Genomic DNA, 23,187 nt, shown 5'->3' with positions numbered 1-23,187 from the left:
GGGGATATGGTTAAAAGGAAGTGACCAGACTACCCCGTTATTTCTTGTGCACGTTCAAATCTCGCTTATCACCAAAAAAAACCGTCTCTTTTTCTTGTGAAGCAGTCAAAACAAGTCAAATCATATTCAAAAACATTTTGCAGGCCCACACTGTTAAGCAAAAAAGGTGCCCAGTAGGTCTAACCCGTTCCCAAGTTTGTTGAAGACACACTGAGATTTTGATCATTAAAATACAAAAATAGCCTCATCATCCCTGGATCTCATAGGTAATGTATTGTACATATGCCACCACAGTTTTTCATGCAATTACACTGGTACCTTTGACGGAAGGACACCTTTGGGATAAGCAAAAAACGTCCCCACATTGCAGGTGGCCTGTCATACCAGGTATGTTTTGGTAGAGACAACAATATACAGATAAAGGGACAACAGGTTTCCTTTTTTGGGAGGTGGCCTTACATGGCAGGTACCACTGCAACATGTACCCTTTAGGGACAAATTACACCTGTGCAGAGACAGCGGCACAGACAACGCACTGCAGATTATTGAGGTCATTTTTTTTCCCCAGCCCGCTACACGTTGCGTGAAAAGAAAACAGGCCAAGTACTCATCATAATCCCTATCGCAGCATGCCGCGCAGCTGACTCTGCGCAGGTATAATTTGCCCTTTAAGGATGTTGACATTTACCCTCTCTGTGACAGCAAACTGATAGGTATCCACATTGTTGGTGTAGGTGCGCACTTCAGTCGGAACCACCTTGATGAAGTACTGGAAGATGTGATAGTCTGTTCCACAAAACAAACAAAACATTAAAGAACAACACTTCAACTGTGTAAATTAATGATTTGTAAGCTAAAATCACTTGGCCCCTCCCCGAAACCCATGTGTGTTGTCTACGTGAACTTGAAAAATAAACAGAGCATATGAATGAACATCTTTCCTACAATACTTCATATTTCTTCTTTTAAGACAATGATGTGATTGAAGTATAAAAAATAAATCTAAATGGTCATAATTATGTACACTGTACAAACAGCAATTAACAGCCACATCTGTTCCGGGAACAGACTACTTCCAATTCAGTAGGGGGGCGACTATCCTCAACCCGGCGGGTCCCCAGGTGGCGGATAGCGGAACGGCCCCCAGATATGGGGGCCAGCTGCGAATATAGAATAAGCATTCCCGGACCAACTAGCGGTGTCTCTACCAGGACAGGGTGGGTTGGCAGATGGCACTGACTACCCTATAAATGCCCTACGTGTCCGATGACGATTACACCATGCGAGTAAGAGCCGCATTAAAAGCTCTTGCCCCGGGGTGGGACCCCCAGTAAGAAATCCCCCATGTGTTCCCAAGGTTAGGTTTTTGACCCAGGAACTAAGGGCGGGGTAACCCTAAAAGAAACCTAAGGGCTGAAGTCGGAGGATCTGGGCCAACAGGCGCACCTTAACCAACCACAGATCCACGCAAATCGCAAAATGAAATGTCGACAGTCCAAAATGCACGTGATGGTGCTCGCCCTGTGAAGTCCCGCCAGGCAGGTGCAGCACCGGACTGACGATCTAACAGCGAACGACAAGAAGAAGAGCCACATCTAACCCCCACCCCACCACTTAATTTGGAACATACAGATATCAAATTTGTAGGATCACAAGCCCTAACTTGTTCTGGTCTTGCTTACTGTTGTCTGTGACATAAAGCGTTCCATCCAACGGGTAGACAACTCCTGTGACAGGATCCCCAAAGGAGAAATGGTCGATCCTGTGTGTAAAGTTGTAGTCTGAAACACAGCACTTAGGTCTTCATTATGCACAGCTATGTTCTGCGTGGACACATGCCCAACACAGATGCACAATTATTATGCTTAGCAAATTAAACGACGCAACAGGTGCATTCACAATCACTTCACAATATTGTTGGACCTTGACATTGATATCTCTGTTCAGGTTGCTTTCTCCACCAGCCACAAGTGGAGATCAATACAATGTACTTGACTCTGTCTCATTATTCTATGCATACTTATATAGTTTATGCACTTGAATACTGTAGGTATTTCAGTCTTTCAGTCAGCATGAACTATCATATTTCAACACCAGTTTAATCAATGCCTTCACTTAATCCGATGCAAATAAAGTAAGTACAAGTATTATACAAATTCATCATTATCAAATCATGCGCAGCAAAAGTTATTTACAAAAAATTGTGCTGGTGTTTAAACCTATACACTGCACTGAAGTTTTACATACCTACAACAACTTACCTCACACTAACAATATTATAGCAACTAAGCAAAGGAACATTGTAAACATATGCTAATCACATTACAAAAGTTACATTTATTACATTAATTTTGGCTAATGCAAGGACATATTCTTCATACAACACACACGTGTATACAAACAACACACAAACACATAATTAAATACAAGTGATACAAGTACTCGTGCAAAGTGCAGAAAGTGCCATAGTATAGTTAAGCTAATGCAATAATATAAAGTCTCACTGGGAAGATGCGTTGCATTTAGGTACCTCGGTTAATACAACTATTTAGCAAGAAACTAACAATTTAGGTATTAAGTTTTAAACTTTGACAAATCTCAAGTGAAATGCAGCACATAAAAGGAGAATACAATATATAAGGAAAAGATTGATGCACACCAAACAGAAAACAACTGCAAAAAGAGGCAGGTTAGCAGTGCACATGCATGACTTCCCATTTTATATCAGGCCAAAAAAAAAAATAGGTGTGGTTACGGTAACATAGCCCAAAAAAATAGGGTAGGTAGGTAGGCAATCACTTTTTTTTTTTAAACTTTTTTTTCTAATGTGTACAAATTAACCTTTTAACTACCATACCGCCCGATACCGCCCGTCTTCCGCCATTGCCGCCATTCCCATACCGCCCGATACCGCCCCTCGCCGGTGTAGCGTCTGTTTCGGTTGTTTGCGGTTGTTGTGCGCGAGCAGTAGTAATAAGACGGTTGCAAATGCATTGTGGGATTGTCTCACTTCCGCCTTGTTTTTTCCCCATGTGCTTTCGATCTCTGTGAGAGTTACAATCGATCTTTTTTCACCAAATTTGTTGGGCGCTTGGTGCCGACATGACAGTGATCCTGATTTCATGACTATGCTGGATTATCTCCACGAAAATAGACATCAATTAGAAGATTCTGGCTTCGACATCAGCATTTCTGTGAACACTGCTGATCTGACCTACTTTGATCGTTCAATGAATATCAACAAGTGACAGCGAAACGGATGATATACCGGAGCAACAAGTAAGCGTAATTTTTCAACTTTATTGACAGGTCAACAGGTAGATAAATCATGATAACACTGCGACATACATACCACCAAGAAGAAGAACACATACTCTTTGAAGTTTGATCCCTATCCAATAACATACCAATTTTTTTTATCAATCTGACAAAGAGAAACTGAGTAATAATAATTTAAACACGCATACCCGTTTTTGACCGTCTCTGCTCAAAATAACTTGGGAGCTGAGGGAGTCTACACAACAATAAACTTGGTAGTTAAAAGGTTAAACCTACTTGACAGGGAAATAAGTGTGCGACTCGGGCGCTTTCGCTTTCATTGCGTTTTTTGCACTCGTTTTTTTCACTGTTTTTTTTGGTTTTTTTGACAAATGTAATAAAAAGTTATAGGATCGGCCCCTAAAAATAGGGTAGGTCGGGTTACCGTAACCACACCTATTTTTTTTTTAGGCCTCATCTCATTTCAATTCATACAGGTGTCCAATTCCAGAGAAGGCACCACTTTATTTGGTATCAAAAATTACTTTTTTTTTACTCTGTCAGTTTTGAAACACTAAACTCTCTGCTAACTGAACCCAGGCTAGAACTTCATGTGCAGAAGAAAATGTTAAAACAAAGGAAGAAAAAAAAGATGAACAAAAAGTAGAAATAATATTACCGAGAGAAAGAAAATAGCAAACAGGGATCAAAACAAAAATCGATCAAGCAAAACCGACAGAATCTCGCACTAAAAACACAGAATTCACTAGAAACAAAAAGTAACACTAACAACCCACCAAGAGCAGCTTTACCCTTTCATATCTTTATCTTTGTAAGCAGTAAAACAGACAATTCCAAGTGGAGTCAAGAAATCACCAGAAACGTCTACAACTAGTACTTCACCCTTGAAAACTTACTGTCCTCCAAGTTCATGGACACATGGACATGGCCAAGACCTCCTATGTTTAGCGCTCTGTGTCATAATCAACAGTGTACAGTCATTTGTCATAAGACCAAAAAAAATAAATAGTCTGTTTACGGTAACATAGGCAAAAAAAATAGGGTCGGTAGGTCGGGATTTTTATTTTTTCATTTTATTTATTTTTTTCCAAAAAAACATATTTTTAAGTTATTTTGCCAAAAAACAAAGACTTTTTTTTCCCCCCCCCAAATGCCAAAAAAAGTCTAGAGTCGCGCGAAAAAATAGGGTCGGTCGGGATACCGTAAACAGACTTTTTTTTTTTTTTTGCCTAAGCAATCAAAAATGTTAATGAATCTTGGGATGATCTGCTGAACTAATGTTCATGGTTATAATCACAAAGGTACATGGAACAAGTTCAGTAATACAAAGCACTTTTCGTGTTAGTTTGATAATCTTCTGTCTCCTTCATCCCTCAACCATTGCAACCAATGCTAATAATCCCTCTCAAACACACCTTAAAGCTTACTTGACTACAGATATCAAGCTCACACTCAATCCCTCAGGCATATACACTGGAGATGGTGTAATCTAGAGGAAGGGAAGGTTGATAATGATATAGGGAGGTATATGTTGTGTTAGTCTGGAGTGCTAAGCAATAGAGGTACATCAGGGTATATTTTCAGACAACTGGCAGCTTTGAGATCACATTTTTGACATTTCAAGCAAGCACTAATGTCCTTTTTCATGTGCTCCTATTAGCACCATTCAAAAAATATCTTCATGCACAGATTAACAGAAACAGAACACAACAAGAAAAGCAAATGCTTATATGAATCACCCTAACCATGTGTATTATCAATCAGAAACAAATCATCTGCTGCTCTCGCTCTATTAACAGCCAAGACAATGGATTGGATTGGATAAGATTTACAGTCCAGTGAGGTTACCCTCATGGAAATTTGGGCTGCTTTCTCCCCGGGGAAAGCGAGCTGCCATACATACGGCGCTACCCATATTTTTTTTTTTTTTTCCTGCATGCGTGTATTCATGTTTCCTGAGACTTAATGCCGTGTGAGATGGAATTTTTTTTACTTTATTCCAAGTCCCACGGGTATTTGATGGACATTTTTATCTATGCCTATACAATTTTGCCAGGAAAGACCCTTTTGTCAATCGTGGGATCTTTAACGTGCACACCCCAATGTAGTGTACACGAAGGGACCTCGGTTTTTCGTCTCATCCGAAAGACTAGCACTTGAACCCACCACCTAGGTTAGGAAAGGGGGGAGAAAATTGCGGCCTGACCCAGGCCTGAACACGCAACCTCTCGCTTCCGAGCGCAAGTGCGTTACCACTCGGCCACCCAGTCCTGATAATTTCCTACTAACTGACCTAAAATCGACTCCACTGTGACCTTGAAATGTAACCAAGATCAACCAGACCTGGGTCATGTTTAGCAATCAGAAAACCCTGGAAGTGTGTGACGTTTACAGAGATCTCGCTTCAAAAATGTCCAAGAAAATAATCATTGTCATTCTCAACCCCTCTGTGACCTTAAAATTTGGTGAGGGTCAAGCAGAAACAGGTTACGTCTAGAGGTCATCATTAATACACCTTATAGTGTGTAAAGTTTCAAAGATCTAGCATCAAAAACATTGAATATCATTTTTCTTTTTTTTTACCTAAACTTGACTCCTCTGTGACCTTGACATTTGACAAAGATCTGTACACAAAACTGTTGTTTTGATTGAAGATTAGAAAAACCTACCATTGTGTGAAATTTCAAGGAAATCTAACTTAAAAAAATATCCGAGAAAACCTCAACATTAAGTTTTCGTTTATGGCCAGGCGGCCTCACACTGCTCATCACCAAGGCTCTCCTGATTACTCAGGTCAGTCAAAAATAGGTGCAAACTTTTTACTGTTTCATGCGGGCGGGGATGTAGCTCTGTCAGTAGCGCGCTGGATTTGTATCCAGTTGGCCGCTGTCAGCGTGAGTTCGTCCCCACGTTCGGCGAGAGATTTATTTCTCAGAGTCAACTTTGTGTGCAGACTCTCCTCGGTGTCCGAACACCCCCGTGTGTACACGCAAGCACAAGACCAAGTGCGCACGAAAAAGATCCTGTAATCCATGTCAGAGTTCGGTGGGTTATAGAAACACGAAAATACCCCGCATGCTTCCTCCGAAAGCGGCGTATGGCTGCCTAAATGGCGGGGTAAAAACGGTCATACACGTAAAAGCCGTGGGAGTTTCAGCCCATGAACGAACAAACAACTGTTTCATGCTGCAGCTGGTTAATTAGCAATTAAAGCAAGCTTTTGGCTGTTTCATACTGGTTGCTTTGCCGTACACTATTCTAATTGGCTGCAACATGCTGGTTACTTATTAGCTCAATATTTTGATTGGGTATTTCATTTCATGGTGAGTAGTAAGCACAATACAAACATGAAGCATGAACGAAGCTGTAACAGACAGGGATCAGTATTTCAGTTAATTTTTATTTTCTTAAAAAGCTGCGTCCCAAAGCAGATAAAAATTCAGTTCTGTTCATGTACGCTGCACAGGTATACAGCTGTGTGACAGTTATAGGATGCTTTTCACATAGTCTGGAACCAATTGTTACACACAATGGTTACAGTGTTTGTGTTAATTAACCCACTATTTCCAGTATTTTTACAGTTTTTATTTGAAAGTCCCGGAAAAGAAACCTGGTCAGTCCTATTGACTTTAAGTGCTTTGACTTTTTGTTGGTATCAAAATAAAGCAACTGCTGACCGGTGCCAAAAGCAAGTGACAGGTATATTTGTTGGGATTCTTATTCTTGCCTTATAGTTAATACCCGTCTACAAAACACCTAGCGTAATCATGCACAAAAAGCAAGCAACTAACACAGTGAAACCTGCTTTCAACAATCAACTTTCACATATACTTCAAAAAGGATTATTTTTAAAACCAAGCAAGACGTACGTTTTCATTTTATTACTTTTTTCACCATCTTTTCTTTTTTCCAGATATTTTATTCAGATTAGCAAATTTTCTTTCAGTTTAGACTCCTTCTCCATTCAGACTATTTTATGAAGCATACGATGTTCTTTCTTTCTTTATTTGGTGTTTAACATCGTTTTCAACCGTTCAAGGTTATATCGCGACGGGGAAAGGGGGGAGATGGGATAGAGCCACTTGTTAATTGTTTCTTGTTCACAAAAGCACTAATCAAACAATTGCTCCAGGGGCTTGCAACGTAGTACAATATATGACCTTACTGGGAGAATGCAAGTTTCCAGTACAAAGGACTTAACATTTCTTACATACTGCTTGACTAAAATCTTTACAAACATTGAGCATATGATGTTTGAGAGCAGGTTGCACAAGAAACGGTATGAACAAGAGACGTGCAGGGGTTAGTCAGTCTAACGGGTAAGTTAGTCAGCAGTTTGTGCTTACCGCTGGGTTCTATCATAAAGGCAATGTGGGCGTGTCCCTTGGGTATCACAGGTACTGACCTATAATCAGACATGGGATTCTTAAATCGACATTTTCACAGAAAGAAAAGAGGTAGGTCAAGAAGGGGGGGGGGGGGGGGGGGCCTGTGAGCTGCCGAAGGCCCCCAGTGGGGTCCCAGGGACAACTAACACACTAGCTGAAGCTGAAGGTGGGTTGTTGGGTTTTTTGTTAGTCAAAGCCAGCTCTGAAAAGTAGGCACATCCCTCTTTTTTTGCTCTCACTTTTATGGATGTCTACATGTCAGACATTGCCTAAATGCCATCATATACCCCACTATTTTCTAAACGGATTTGCATGAATCTTGAGACCGAGTCCTAGAACTTTGAAATGAATGGGAAATTGTACCCCTACATAAAAAGCTAATGTGTGACAATGCATCACCAGAAAGGGTTTGCTTGTGAAAGACTGCATGGTGTATACAGAAGCTTATCATATATGGTTGAGGTTTACAGAATGCTGTTAAAATAAAGTCTAACTGAAGACTCAAGTCACAGTACAATGTATACCTAATTCAAGGAGTTTAAACAATGATTCATGTTAGAAATGAAAACAATGAAGGTATGAAAATAATAAACCATGGACATGGCACACGTATACACACATCCACACATTTGGCTGTGAGAAAAACATTCTAATGGATTTTCCTTTTCTTTCTCTACCTTCATCAAACCAGAAACAACCCCCCCCCCAAATTATGCGATCTGGTACAATCTTTAGATCTCAAGAATGAACTCTGAAGTTTTGAAAATACCGGAAAACAGTCAATTTGTTGCGAAAATACCATGCCTGTTAACAAATGTCAAAACAAAGACAAGAACTTGATTAACATGAACTTACTTTCCTGCCGTAACATGGTAATTTCCGGCCACTTTGCTGACCTCTAAACTGCCGTGGACACGACAGGCATCAGGCACACCTGTCTTCATGACTTCCCTGACAGAGAAAAAAAAAAAGATACAATTTCATCATTTTATATGTTAGTATATGATCAATGTATAAACAAATCCCAAAAAATGGACCCAAAAAAGAAATTCTGCAAGAAACTGATTTTTAGTGGGAACCCCCCTTTGGAAATGGAAGTGGCAGTCTTAAATGGAGCTCAAGTGTACAGAAAAAATTAACCGAAAACAGGAAAGAGCAAGGTCTTTAAAAAGAAAAATCCTAAAAAGGGAGGTTAAACAGTAGTGGTCTATTTTTATTTACACACTAGCAGTTAAGCCCGGCTTCGCCCGAGTGTAAGCGGAGACCTAAAGCGTTTTAAGACGCTCGCTATCCAATTATTATCAGCGCTACCTCCCTTGTTTGGATAAAAACACAAAGTAAGAGTTACCTCTCTTAGCTTCTGGAAATTTCCAGAACTGTCCAGCTCATTTTTGGCTCACGTAAGTGTAGCCTATGCGATGATAAACTTTGTCTGTCTGTGCGTGCGTGCGTGTGTGTGTGATAGAAACTTTAACATTTCCGAGTCTATGGATAAAGCTCGCATAAAGATTACGTCTCGGTCAAAAGTGTTTGACGTGTGTGATAGAAACTATTTGAAGACGTCACATTATGACGTAAGAGGGTTAGACGTCACGCAAAGGAGAAAGGAGTTACTGAAAGTCTCGGTCATTGTTATTGTGAGCGGGCCGAGACTACTTGGCAGATCGAGGGTCTCGCTTTCTTGCACAGTTTCACCTATGCTTACTGTGTGTGTGTGTGTGTGTGTGTGTGTGTGTGTGTGTGTGTGTGTGTGTGTGTGTGTGTGTATGTGTGACGGAGTGATTGAGTTTGTGTTACTGTTTGTCGATTTCTTACGTGAGCCTTGAAGGCTTCGCCTCTTGTTCTTTCTTCATTTCTTCCCCTCATAGGAGCCATACAGAGTCTCTAATATCACGCGCATTATGTGCTTGCTACAGGTGAACGCTAGGCATTGAACTGGCTTTGCACTATATAGGCTGTATTCAATAAAGGGGAGGTCCATAATCTGAGAAAGGAAACAATTAATCAAGAAACAAAAACCTGCGACTCTTAGGCAGTGTTCCTGCACACTATCTTGTTCCTGCCTCTTGCCATCTCAGGCGTATGGCGACCACAGACACACACACACACTTACATCCATTCTTATATATATATACTAGCAGTCAGGCCCGGCTTCGCACGGGTGTTTCTGCTCTCCCCTCTCTCAGAAACCTCTCGAATCTTATTCCAATGTGGATAAGAAAAATGACAGTGTGAGCTCATACATTTGGATGTATAGGCAAGGCAAGTTTCTATTTGGTTCAACGTGTTCTTCGTGATTTGTTTACCCCTTCTCACACCCACTGTAGTTACCGTCTGATCAAAGCACGCATACCTCATGAGTGAGTGCGTCATACCTTTTTGAACAGGGGAGAGAAATCTGTAAATTCTCGTGATCTTTCACTGAGGCGATCGTTTCGTAAACATTATTCGCGATGATCTGGAAGGCAGGGAGGGGGAGCAGGGGGCAGGGTTAGTGTGTGTGTGGGGGGGGGGGGGGGGGCGCCGGGATGATAGCGGGCGGGGGGTAACCCTTGAGAATGACACGGTATACTGGTTTGATGAGAGTTACCTCCCTTCCGTGGGTGACAAAGCATGACTTACCTCCCTTACACTATATAGACTGTATTGATAGATGGGGAGGGTAATTGTCCGAGGAAGGAAACAATGTCTGGAGAAACTAAAACCCAGGTGCACATTTGTGGGTCCAGGCAGTGTGCATGCAAAATATCTTGTGCTTATCTTTTGCCATCTCTGAGGTATGGCGACCACAGACAGACAGACACACACACACACACACAGACAGACAGACACTCTCTTTTATTTATATGTATAGATATATAGTAGATTCATGTAATAGCTCTCTCTGATGAGCAGATCAATTTTCCCCATCTATTGTGGTAGCGTCATGTTGACAAAGCTGCACCATTGCCATGGAAACGAGTTGAGGGTTTAATATCGTGACGCCAGCTGGTGCACTCATTTCTGTTTTGTTAACTCTTAGTGCGTGCATATGGTTGCAAATTGCACACATAATTGCAAGGTGTGTTTCTGTCACCTAGTGATTTGCTCGATAGCTGATAGGAGGATGTTGTGCAATTAGTTTCTGTATCCCATTGTTGTTTCTGGGATATCAGTTTTCTGTAGCAAGCCATGCATGAGTACCTGTTATTGCTGTCGAGCTACAGAGGAAACTCTATCAATATGCAGACACAGCACAACTCCAAACAGATATTTTCAAAACAATTGTTTTTAAATTAATAAATAAAAATGTTTTACTTGTCACCGCAAAACTCTTGCCCAGCCTCGCTTAACTCTGTAAAGATATTTTATTTCTATTAAAAAAAAAATCTATGCACTGAATGACAGAAGACCATCTATAAACACTAGATGGCACACACACATCATCTCTCTCACTTATACACACACACACAGTATCCATTTCTTAAAACACACACACACACACACACTTTCTCTCTCTGACACACAGACACTCTCTCACACACACAATAACCCTCTCTCTCACACACACAAACCCTCTCTCTCACACACACAAACCCTCTCTCTCTCACACACACAAACCCTCTCTCTCTCACACACAAACCCTCTCTCTCTCACACACACAAACCCTCTCTCTCACACATACAAACCCTCTCTCTCATACACACAAACCCTCTCTCTCTCACACACACAAACCCTCTCTCTCACACACACAAACCCTCTCTCTCACACATACAAACCCTCTCTCTCACACACACAAACCCTCTCTCTCACACACACAAACCTTCTCTCTCACACACACAAAGCCTCTCTCTCACACATACAAACCCTCTCTCTCACACACACACAAACCCTCTCTCTCACACACACACAAACCCTCTCTCTCACACACACAAACCCTCTTTCTCTCTCACACACACAAACCCTCTCTCTCACACACACAAACCCTCTCTCTCACAAACATAAACCCTCTCTCTCACACATACAAACCCTCTCTCTCACACATACAAACCCTCTCTCTCACACACACAAACCCTCTCTCTCACACACACAAACCCTCTCTCTCACACACACAAACCCACTCTCTCACACACACAAACCCTCTCTCTCTCACACACACAAACCCTCTCTCTCACACACACAAACCCTCTCTCTCTCACACACACAAACCCTCTCTCTCACACACACAAACCCTCTCTCTCACACACACAAACCCTCTCTCTCACACACACAAACCCTCTCTCTCTCACACACAAACCCTCTTTCTCACACACACAAACCCTCTCTCTCACACACACAAACCCTCTCTCTCACACACACAAACCCTCTCTCTCTCTCACACACACAAACCCTCTCTCTCACACACAAACCCTCTCTCTCACACACATAAACCCTCTCTCACACATACAAACCCTCTCTCTCTCACACACACAAACCCTCTCTCTCACACACACAAACCCTCTCTCTCACACACAAACCCTCTCTCTCTCACACACACAAACCCTCTCTCTCACACATACAAACCCTCTCTCTCACACACACAAACCCTCTCTCTCACACACACAAAGACAAACCCTCTCTCTCACACACACAAAGACAAACCCTCTCTCTCTCACACACACAAACCCTCTCTCTCTCACACACACAAACCCTCTCTCTCACACACACAAACCCTCTCTCTCTCACACACACAAACCCTCTCTCTCTCACACACACAAACCCTCTCTCTCACACACACAAACCCTCTCTCTCTCACACACACAAACCCTCTCTCTCTCACACACAAACCCTCTCTCTCACACACACAAACCCTCTCTCTCACACACACAAACCCTCTCTCTCACACACACAAACCCTCTCTCTCACACACACAAACCCTCTCTCTCACACACACAAACCCTCTCTCTCACACACACAAACCCTCTCTCTCTCACACACACAAACCCTCTCTCTCTCACACACACAAACCCTCTCTCTCACACACACAAACCCTCTCTCACACACACAAACCCTCTCTCTCACACACACAAACCCTCTCTCTCTCACACACAAACCCTCTCTCTCACACACACAAACCCTCTCTCTCACACACACAAACCCTCTCTCTCTCACACACAAAACCTCTCTCTCACACACACAAACCCTCTCTCTCACACACACAAACCCTCTCTCTCACACACACAAACCCTCTCTCTCACACACACAAACCCTCTCTCTCTCACACACACAAACCCTCTCTCTCTCACACACACAAACCCTCTCTCTCACACACACAAACCCTCTCTCACACACACAAACCCTCTCTCTCACACACACAAACCCTCTCTCTCACACACACAAACCCTCTCTCTCACACACACAAACCCTCTCTCTCACACACACAAACCCTCTCTCTCACACACACAAACCCTCTCTCTCACACACACAAACCCTCTCTCTCACACACACAAACCCTCTCTCTCACACACACAAACCGTCTCTCTCACACACACAAACCCTCTCTCTCACACACACACAAACCCTCTCTCTCACACACACAAACCATCTCTCACACACACAAACCTCTCTCTCACACACACAAACCCACTCTCTCTCACACACAAACCCTCTCTCTCACACACACAAACCCTCTCTCTCACACACACAAACCCTCTCTCTCTCACACACAAACCCTCTCTCTCACACACACAAACCCTCTCTCTCTCACACACACAAACCCTCTCTCTCACACACACAAACCGTCTCTCTCACACACACAAACCCTCTCTCTCACACACACAAACCGTCTCTCTCACACACACAAACCCTCTCTCTCACACACACAAACCCACTCTCTCACACACACAAACCCTCTCTCTCTCACACACACAAACCCTCTCTCTCACACACACAAACCCTCTCTCTCACACACACAAACCCTCTCTCTCACACACACAAACCCTCTCTCTCACACACACAAACCCTCTCTCTCTCACACACAAACCCTCTTTCTCACACACACAAACCCTCTCTCTCACACACACAAACCCTCTCTCTCACACACACAAACCCTCTCTCTCTCACACACACAAACCCTCTCTCTCACACACAAACCCTCTCTCTCACACACATAAACCCTCTCTCACACATACAAACCCTCTCTCTCTCACACACACAAACCCTCTCTCTCACACACACAAACCCTCTCTCTCACACACAAACCCTCTCTCTCTCACACACACAAACCCTCTCTCTCACACACACACAAACCCTCTCTCTCACACACACAAACCCTCTCTCTCACACACACAAAGACAAACCCTCTCTCTCACACACACAAAGACAAACCCTCTCTCTCTCACACACACAAACCCTCTCTCTCTCACACACACAAACCCTCTCTCTCACACACACAAACCCTCTCTCTCTCACACACACAAACCCTCTCTCTCTCACACACACAAACCCTCTCTCTCTCATACACAAACCCTCTCTCTCACACACACAAACCCTCTCTCTCACACACACAAACCCTCTCTCTCACACACACAAACCCTCTCTCTCACACACACAAACCCTCTCTCTCACACACACAAACCCTCTCTCTCACACACACAAACCCTCTCTCTCTCACACACACAAACCCTCTCTCTCTCACACACACAAACCCTCTCTCTCACACACACAAACCCTCTCTCACACACACAAACCCTCTCTCTCACACACACAAACCCTCTCTCTCACACACACAAACCCTCTCTCTCACACACACAAACCCTCTCTCTCACACACACAAACCCTTTCTCTCTCACACACACAAACCCTCTCTCTCTCACACACACAAACCCTCTTTCTCACACACACAAACCCTCTCTCTCTCTCACACACAAACCCTCTCTCTCTCACACACACAAACCCTCTCTCTCACACACACACAAACCCTCTCTCTCACACACACAAACCCTCTCTCTCACACACACAAACCCTCTCTTTCACACACACAAACCCTCTCTCTCACACACACAAACCCTCTCTCTCACACACACAAACCCTCTCTCTCACACACAAACCCTCTCTCTCACACACACAAACCCTCTCTCTCACACACACAAACCCTCTCTCTCACACACACAAACCCTCTCTCTCACACACACAAACCCTCTCTCTCACACACAAACCCTCTCTCTCACACACACCCTCTCTCTCTCACACACACAAACCCTCTTTCTCACACACACAAACCCTCTCTCTCACACACACAAACCCTCTCTCTCACACACACAAACCCTCTCTCTGTCACACACACAAACCCTCTCTCTCACACACACAAACCCTCTCTCTCACACACAAACCCTCTCTCTCACACACACAAACCCTCTCTCTCACACACACAAACCCTCTCTCTCACACACACAAACCCTCTCTCTCACACACACAAACCCTCTCTCTCACACACACAAACCCTCTCTCTCTCACACACACAAACCCTCTTTCTCACACACAAACCCTCTCTCTCACACACACAAACCCTCTCTCTCACACACACAAACCCTCTCTCTCTCACACACAAACCCTCTCTCTCTCACACACACAAACCCTCTCTCTCACACACACACAAACCCTCTCTCTCACACACACAAACCCTCTCTCACACACACAAACCCTCTCTCTCACACACACAAACCCTCTCTCTCTCACACACACAAACCCTCTCTCTCACACACACAAACCCTCTCTCACACACACAAACCCTCTCTCTCACACACACAAACCCTCTCTCTCACACACACAAACCCTCTCTCTCTCACACACAAACCCTCTCTCTCACACACACAAACCCTCTCTCTCACACACACAAACCCTCTCTCTCACACACACAAACCCTCTCTCTCACACACACAAACCCTCTCTCTCTCACACACACAAACCCTCTCTCTCTCACACACACAAACCCTCTTTCTCACACACACAAACCCTCTCTCTCTCACACACACAAACCCTCTCTCTCTCACACACACAAACCCTCTCTCTCACACACACAAACCCTCTCTCACACACACACAAACCCTCTCTCTCACACACACAAACCCTCTCTCTCACACACACAAACCCTCTCTCTCACACACACAAACCCTCTCTCACACACACACAAACCCTCTCTCTCACACACAAACCCTCTCTCTCACACACATAAACCCTCTCTCACACATACAAACCCTCTCTCTCTCACACACACAAACCCTCTCTCTCACACACACAAACCCTCTCTCTCACACACAAACCCTCTCTCTCTCACACACACAAACCCTCTCTCTCACACACACAAACCCTCTCTCTCACACACACAAACCCTCTCTCTCACACACACAAAGACAAACCCTCTCTCTCACACACACAAAGACAAACCCTCTCTCTCTCACACACACAAACCCTCTCTCTCTCACACACACAAACCCTCTCTCTCACACACACAAACCCTCTCTCTCTCACACACACAAACCCTCTCTCTCTCACACACACAAACCCTCTCTCTCTCATACACAAACCCTCTCTCTCACACACACAAACCCTCTCTCTCACACACACAAACCCTCTCTCTCACACACACAAACCCTCTCTCTCACACACACAAACCCTCTCTCTCACACACACAAACCCTCTCTCTCACACACACAAACCCTCTCTCTCTCACACACACAAACCCTCTCTCTCTCACACACACAAACCCTCTCTCTCACACACACAAACCCTCTCTCACACACACAAACCCTCTCTCTCACACACACAAACCCTCTCTCTCACACACACAAACCCTCTCTCTCACACACACAAACCCTCTCTCTCACACACACAAACCCTTTCTCTCTCACACACACAAACCCTCTCTCTCTCACACACACAAACCCTCTTTCTCACACACACAAACCCTCTCTCTCTCTCACACACAAACCCTCTCTCTCTCACACACACAAACCCTCTCTCTCACACACACAAACCCTCTCTCTCACACACACAAACCCTCTCTCTCACACACACAAACCCTCTCTTTCACACACACAAACCCTCTCTCTCACACACACAAACCCTCTCTCTCACACACACAAACCCTCTCTCTCACACACAAACCCTCTCTCTCACACACACAAACCCTCTCTCTCACACACACAAACCCTCTCTCTCACACACACAAACCCTCTCTCTCACACACACAAACCCTCTCTCTCACACACAAACCCTCTCTCTCACACACACCCTCTCTCTCTCACACACACAAACCCTCTTTCTCACACACACAAACCCTCTCTCTCACACACACAAACCCTCTCTCTCACACACACAAACCCTCTCTCTGTCACACACACAAACCCTCTCTCTCACACACACAAACCCTCTCTCTCACACACAAACCCTCTCTCTCACACACACAAACCCTCTCTCTCACACACACAAACCCTCTCTCTCACACACACAAACCCTCTCTCTCACACACACAAACCCTCTCTCTCACACACACAAACCCTCTCTCTCTCACACACACAAACCCTCTTTCTCACACACAAACCCTCTCTCTCACACACACAAACCCTCTCTCTCACACACACAAACCCTCTCTCTGTCACACACAAACCCTCTCTCTCTCACACACACAAACCCTCTCTCTCTCACACACACAAACCCTCTCTCTCACACACACAAACCCTCTCTCACACACACAAACCCTCTCTCTCACACACACAAACCCTCTCTCTCTCACACACACAAACCCTCTCTCTCACACACACAAACCCTCTCTCACACACACAAACCCTCTCTCTCACACACACAAACCCTCTCTCTCACACACACAAACCCTCTCTCTCTCACACACAAACCCTCTCTCTCACACACACAAACCCTCTCTCTCACACACACAAACCCTCTCTCTCACACACACAAACCCTCTCTCTCACACACACAAACCCTCTCTCTCTCACACACACAAACCCTCTCTCTCTCACACACACAAACCCTCTTTCTCACACACACAAACCCTCTCTCTCTCACACACACAAACCCTCTCTCTCTCACACACACAAACCCTCTCTCTCACACACACAAACCCTCTCTCACACACACACAAACCCTCTCTCTCACACACACAAACCCTCTCTCTCACACACACAAACCCTCTCTCTCACACACACAAACCCTCTCTCTCACACACAAACCCTCTCTCTCACACACACAAACCCTCTCTCTCACACACACAAACCCTCTCTCTCACACACACAAACCCTCTCTCTCACACACACAAACCCTCTCTCTCTCACACACACAAACCCTCTTTCTCACACACACAAACCCTCTCTCTCACACACACAAACCCTCTCTCTCACACACACAAACCCTCTCTCTGTCACACACAAACCCTCTCTCTCACACACACAAACCCTCTCTCTCACACACACAAACCCTCTCTCTCACACACACAAACCCTCTCTCACTCCTGCACACACGTCCACCTTAACAAACATCTCACCTGGGCGGCATAGCCCCCCTAAAGGTGGGTTTATCCGATCTCCACATGAGGTCCTGCAGGGCGTGATACTCCTGTCGCAGGTAGTCGTTTACCTCCTGCGTAAACTTCAGGTACTCTTGTTGCTTGGGCGACAGTTCAAAATACACAGGCTCCTCTTTCAGTTTTCCGTAACTGAACACGTCCTGCCCTGTCTGGTCCAGGATATCAGCTCCTATGTCTGTGTGCGATCAAAATATATTTGTCAGATAAGTGTTTGAGGGATCGCTGGGTGAAACAAACTAGCAAACTACATACATCCTACATAAAAATACATTAGACAAAGGAAAATAAAATGGTACAATAGTATGAAGGCATACTTGGATAAGAAATCCATGTCTGTCAATATACTTTGTTTGTATTTTTGACCAAAATATAACATTTGACACAAATTGATGAAGACAGTCATTGTTTCATGAGACCAAAGTAAAATTATCTTCACAAAGTCAAATGTCCTATTCGGGTCAAAATTATAAATAACATTTTAGTTTCAACTCTTTTTGGTTAGAATTCCTTTTCTTTTTGTTTAGCTTGAACGCACACAAACTTGTACTCTTTTGTGCCATTGACCAGCCCAAACATGAGCTTTAACCAGCATGTGATGTCACATGGATCAAAGAAGGGAAATCCAATGTTCACTCCAACATAAAGCACTAACTCTGCTACAACATGGAAAAAACACATTTAAGTAATTAAAACGCTTAGCCGCAAGACTCAGTGTTTTACAGTAAGCGTTCATGGTATACTTACGTGCACATCTCATTGCTATTGTCATGTCAATGTTGATCTTGATTTTTCTGAAACAAAACCAGAATTGTACACTTTTATGTGAGATTCAAGCCCAGATTTCAATGTTCAAAATGATATATATCATGCAATTATTGTTTTAACTCATGTACATTTACCAAGCAATGATCAAGTAGAAACATTGAAATGAAACATAATGTTGGACCCATGCAATGATGCACACACACACACAAAATATCTCCCTCAATCTCTCGCATGTTTATAGGTCTGAACATTTTTATAATCTGCTTCAAAAGTCAAAGTTTTCTTTGCAGTCAGTGGACCGCGACTCATCAGATGTCCATTTCGCAGCTCTAGGCAAAAATTGCTTGCGGCTAGCCACTTGCTTTGCAAGTCAGCGAGGGTGTATAGGAAGCAATTTTGTGCTAGCCAGGCAAGTATTAAAATATGATTAGTTGATTAGTTGATACTAAAAGAGTCATCTTCACTCGTCAGTAAACAGCCAGGCCAAAGGAGATTGAAAGCTGAGCAGCCTTAATTTTGTATCGCGCGGTGAACACCTCAACAGGGACGCACGCCTACCCTCGCCAAATACTAGCCTTACTTGCGGAGCGAGTTCCCCAAGAAACCCTACTCTCGCTTCACTCGCTGAATCCTAGCCTTCTTTGCAGCCAGAGTTCCCTAAGAAACGCTACTTCCTAGCTTCACTCGCAAAATCTCGCTGCTGAAAAACAAGGGACTGTGTGCACTTACCTGGTGAAGTTGGTGTCCACTTCATAGTCAAACTTGAGTTCTGTGGAAGTGTAGTATTCTATCTCTGACAGCACCAGTACCATGATGATACAGAAAGTCATGATGGAAACTGCAAACATGCATGTTTCGTCATTAAAAATATACAGGAATTTGTACCGTACATACTGTCTGTTTACCTACAACTACTGTAAAATGTACATCACTAGCAAAATTGAAATCACAACAGTGGCAAAACTGTCAGTTGGGTTGTAACAGAAACTAAAACAAAATCTGATATCACACTGGATACCTTGCATGCCTGGCTGAGGAAGATGATTCACTCAGTAAGGTTTTCTTTTTATACCTGATTTAATACTTATACCCCTTTTATTCAAGACCCTGATTTAACAGATTTTTCTGTTCATATAATTATAACCTCCTGTGATTTGCTTCGATCTTAAGACATTAATAAAATTACCCCCTCTGTATTCTTTTTAGACTTAATATTCCTAGATTTTTGGTGGTATTAAAAGTGAGAGGTCAAAAAGAAAAATATGTTTTTTTGAGAGGCCAAAAAGAAAAATATGTCTGTTTCCGGTAACCCGACCGACCCTATTTTTAAGCGTCGACCCGAAAGTGTTTTTTTTGCTTTTCGCACACACACACACAAAAATTAAAATTAAAATAAAAATGAAGTCAAGTATACTTTATTTAGTTTCAATATATCTAGGTCAAAAACATGTGCTAAATAATTGTAAGTAAACTAAGGAAGCGTTTTAAAAAAAGTTAAAAAAAAGTTAAAAGACGTTAACAAAACGTAAGAAAAAGGTTACAAAAAAATTATATATATATTTTTTTTAAATTAAAAACCGACCGACCGACCGTATTTTTACCGCAATGTTACCAGAAACAGACATATTTTTCTTTTTGGCCTTATCAAATTAAAAAAAGTTCAAGCGACCACAGAAGTTAGGCCAAAAAAATAATAGGTCTGTTTACGGTAACATAGGCCCAAAAAATAGGGTCGGTAGGTCGGGATTTTTTTTCCCCAAAAAAACACCATATTTTTACGTTATTTTGCAAAAAAAACAAAGAAATATATTTTTTTTTTTCCAAATGCCAAAAAAAAAAGTCTAGGGACGTGCGAAAAAAATAGGGTCGGTCGGGTTACCATAAACAGACTATTTTTTTTTTTGGCCTTATGAATGTTACTCACATCCTCCTCCCGAGGCAGTGGTTTCTTTGCAGTCTTCCACAACTTTAGGAAAAGCATCCAGCTCCTTGACCACACTCAGCGCTCTCTTCCTGCTTACGTTCAAACGCAGCATTTTGTTTCTTGGCAGGTACCTGAAAAGACTGTACAGTGAAACAAGCTTTCAGTTACAGCTCTCTAAACCTTCTAACGACAATATCAGCTATCACCATAATTATGTTAACGAGGATTAGACAATGCATCTGCCTCTGGCCTTTGCATTTGCAACCCCTGTCACGGACATGTTTGCGTTTAGTCCTGTTTGTGTATGAAGAGTACCTGCCTGATTTACTCTGACTTAATTGTCGCAATCAATGGATCATGATAGAATTATAATTCAATCAGCTTTGATTCCTTGCTTGGGCTTTTTATCCCAGCTGGAGGTATGCATTGGCTAGTGAACGATAGTGCCACAGGCATTGCACTTTTACTTCATTTTATTTTATTTGTTGTTGTTAAACATATTAAGGAAAGCTGCGGCTTTGATTGGAAATAATAAAGTGACAAAGAATGAAAGATAGCATTTATAGTGCATCTCAGTTTTATCAGGGTTAACTTTTCTCATTGCAGCGGGCTTGGTGTTACAAAAGGGATTTAATGTATTAACCAAAAAGGTGGCCCACGTCGATGAACAATAACCTTTCAATCTTTTAAATAAATCATCATATATATGTCAGGGAAACACACACTCCACATGACAACCAATGTAAATGTTGGTTTGGTGTGAATAACACCAAACCAAAAGTTCGTCTGCAAATTATACAGTGCAACGCAGTGCACGAAAATATTGAAGTTCGTCAACATAGCATGCAATAATTCTGATATCCTTTGCGCTCTCTTTTCGTGGACGTCTCAAATTTGATTGCTTACCTTGATAAAGCGAACGTATGTTAAAACTTTCGAAGAAATGAATGCTCCAGGCAGCCTCTTACACGTTCACCGGAAGTTGACACTGATTTCTACAAAGCCATTTGTTTTTCTGCAATAATTGATTATTCTTTTCTTCAGAAAATGTATTGCAGTACCAATTTGTCTATTTTAAATGCAATTATTTGCTTCAGAAATTATGATACTTCAGTTTACAGATACATGACGATGCAAATAATACGAAACTAAAACGTATGGCCGTGGCTGAAGAACCGACGAGTCGGTTACGGAGCCACCAGCACTGGGCTCGAGAACCGACGGACGGTTATGGAGGCACTAGGTTAGAGAACCGGCGAGTCGGGTACAGAGCACCCAGGCTCGAGGACCGGTGGCTCTCGATACTTTGCAAGCTCTCAAAATAAAGGTTCCCTTTTTTTCTCTCGAGACTTCGAAAATAAAAAGTAAAGATCGAGGAACTACCAGCTAAGTGACAACTTCAGAAAATCATTGACTCCTGTCTCCGTTTCGTCCCAGCCACCATCACCCTTACCTCAGCAAAAGTGGTTTTTTTTCTCATGCTTGTTCTGCGGCACAGTAGGCCCTATAATGACTTTTTTTGTAACAACGCCGCGTAAAGTCCAACCTTAGTCCATAAAAAAGATAAGTGAATGTCTGCGGTCCCTAATTGTTTCCCATCAGTCTCCTGGGGTGTTATATATATGCCTGGATGGTGTGTCATTAATCATCCCCACCCACCCAACCCCGCCCGTTGTGAAAACATCTTGTTTTTAGATGAGTAGAAATGTACAATTGTGTTCTTTTGTGTTTTTGTACTAATTTTCTTTTTGAAACGTTTTTACAAAGAAGCCTCCAAAGACACATTTTTGACATTTGATGTGTGCTGTCTTTGCCTTGGAGAGTTAGGTTTTTTTTTTTTAAACATGTGATTTTGTTTTTTATCTCTAAATTCGCCCATTATTTGGCTTTAGATTTGCTTTGGTGTGGCTGAAAAGTAAACAAAACTACTGATAAATATTACAATAACTGAATACGCCATCATGTACTAAATGTGATCGAGTTGAGATGATTGCAAAGCATTTCAAGTTGTATTTCGCCTGTACTTGAATCCTTACACCACACTTGGTGCACGTTTTGAATAAATCCAATTTTGGGGTAAAAATTGTCGGAATTTCACGTGCAAAAATCTGACATGCTTTAGTCCCGTAAATAGTTATACCTCTTTAAAGGTGGTCGTCTACATTTTTCCTTTTTTTCAATAATCTTATGGTTAGATTTCGATACAAAATTATGTCAAATGATGAATGAACCATCGGGAAAAAAATTATAGAAAATAAATATATGTAAAAATA

The 23,187-nt window shown here is 42.7% G+C and overlaps 1 protein-coding gene across 3 annotated transcripts in view; it reads right to left on the bottom strand.

Moving 5' to 3' along the window:
• LOC138971258 (endoplasmic reticulum-Golgi intermediate compartment protein 2-like) overlaps positions 1 to 21,901 on the bottom strand; it is a 31,546-nt gene extending 9,645 nt beyond the window's left edge. The window contains exons 1-9 of one of the 3 annotated variants that reach the window (XM_070343961.1): positions 21,821 to 21,901; positions 20,915 to 21,045; positions 19,720 to 19,828; positions 18,970 to 19,016; positions 18,184 to 18,400; positions 8,523 to 8,618; positions 7,626 to 7,684; positions 1,683 to 1,781; positions 689 to 786 (exon numbers count right to left, since the gene is read on the bottom strand). In XM_070343961.1, coding sequence (XP_070200062.1) covers positions 689 to 786; positions 1,683 to 1,781; positions 7,626 to 7,684; positions 8,523 to 8,618; positions 18,184 to 18,400; positions 18,970 to 19,016; positions 19,720 to 19,828; positions 20,915 to 21,026 — 837 coding nt within the window. In that variant the 5' untranslated portion in view covers positions 21,027 to 21,045; positions 21,821 to 21,901. Of the gene's footprint in view, positions 1 to 688; positions 787 to 1,682; positions 1,782 to 4,175; positions 4,232 to 7,625; positions 7,685 to 8,522; positions 8,619 to 18,183; positions 18,401 to 18,969; positions 19,017 to 19,719; positions 19,829 to 20,914; positions 21,055 to 21,820 lie in introns of all 3 variants that reach the window. The other 2 variants (XM_070343960.1, XM_070343962.1) reach the window with 2 other exon arrangements.
• Positions 21,902 to 23,187: the final 1,286 nt, after the last annotated feature.

Source organism: Littorina saxatilis, linkage group LG7 (genome assembly GCF_037325665.1).
Source record: "Littorina saxatilis isolate snail1 linkage group LG7, US_GU_Lsax_2.0, whole genome shotgun sequence".
Lineage (NCBI taxonomy): Eukaryota > Metazoa > Mollusca > Gastropoda > Littorinimorpha > Littorinidae > Littorina > Littorina saxatilis.
Note: the sequence above shows the minus strand (reverse complement) of the source record. Positions and strands in the feature narration are given on the sequence as shown.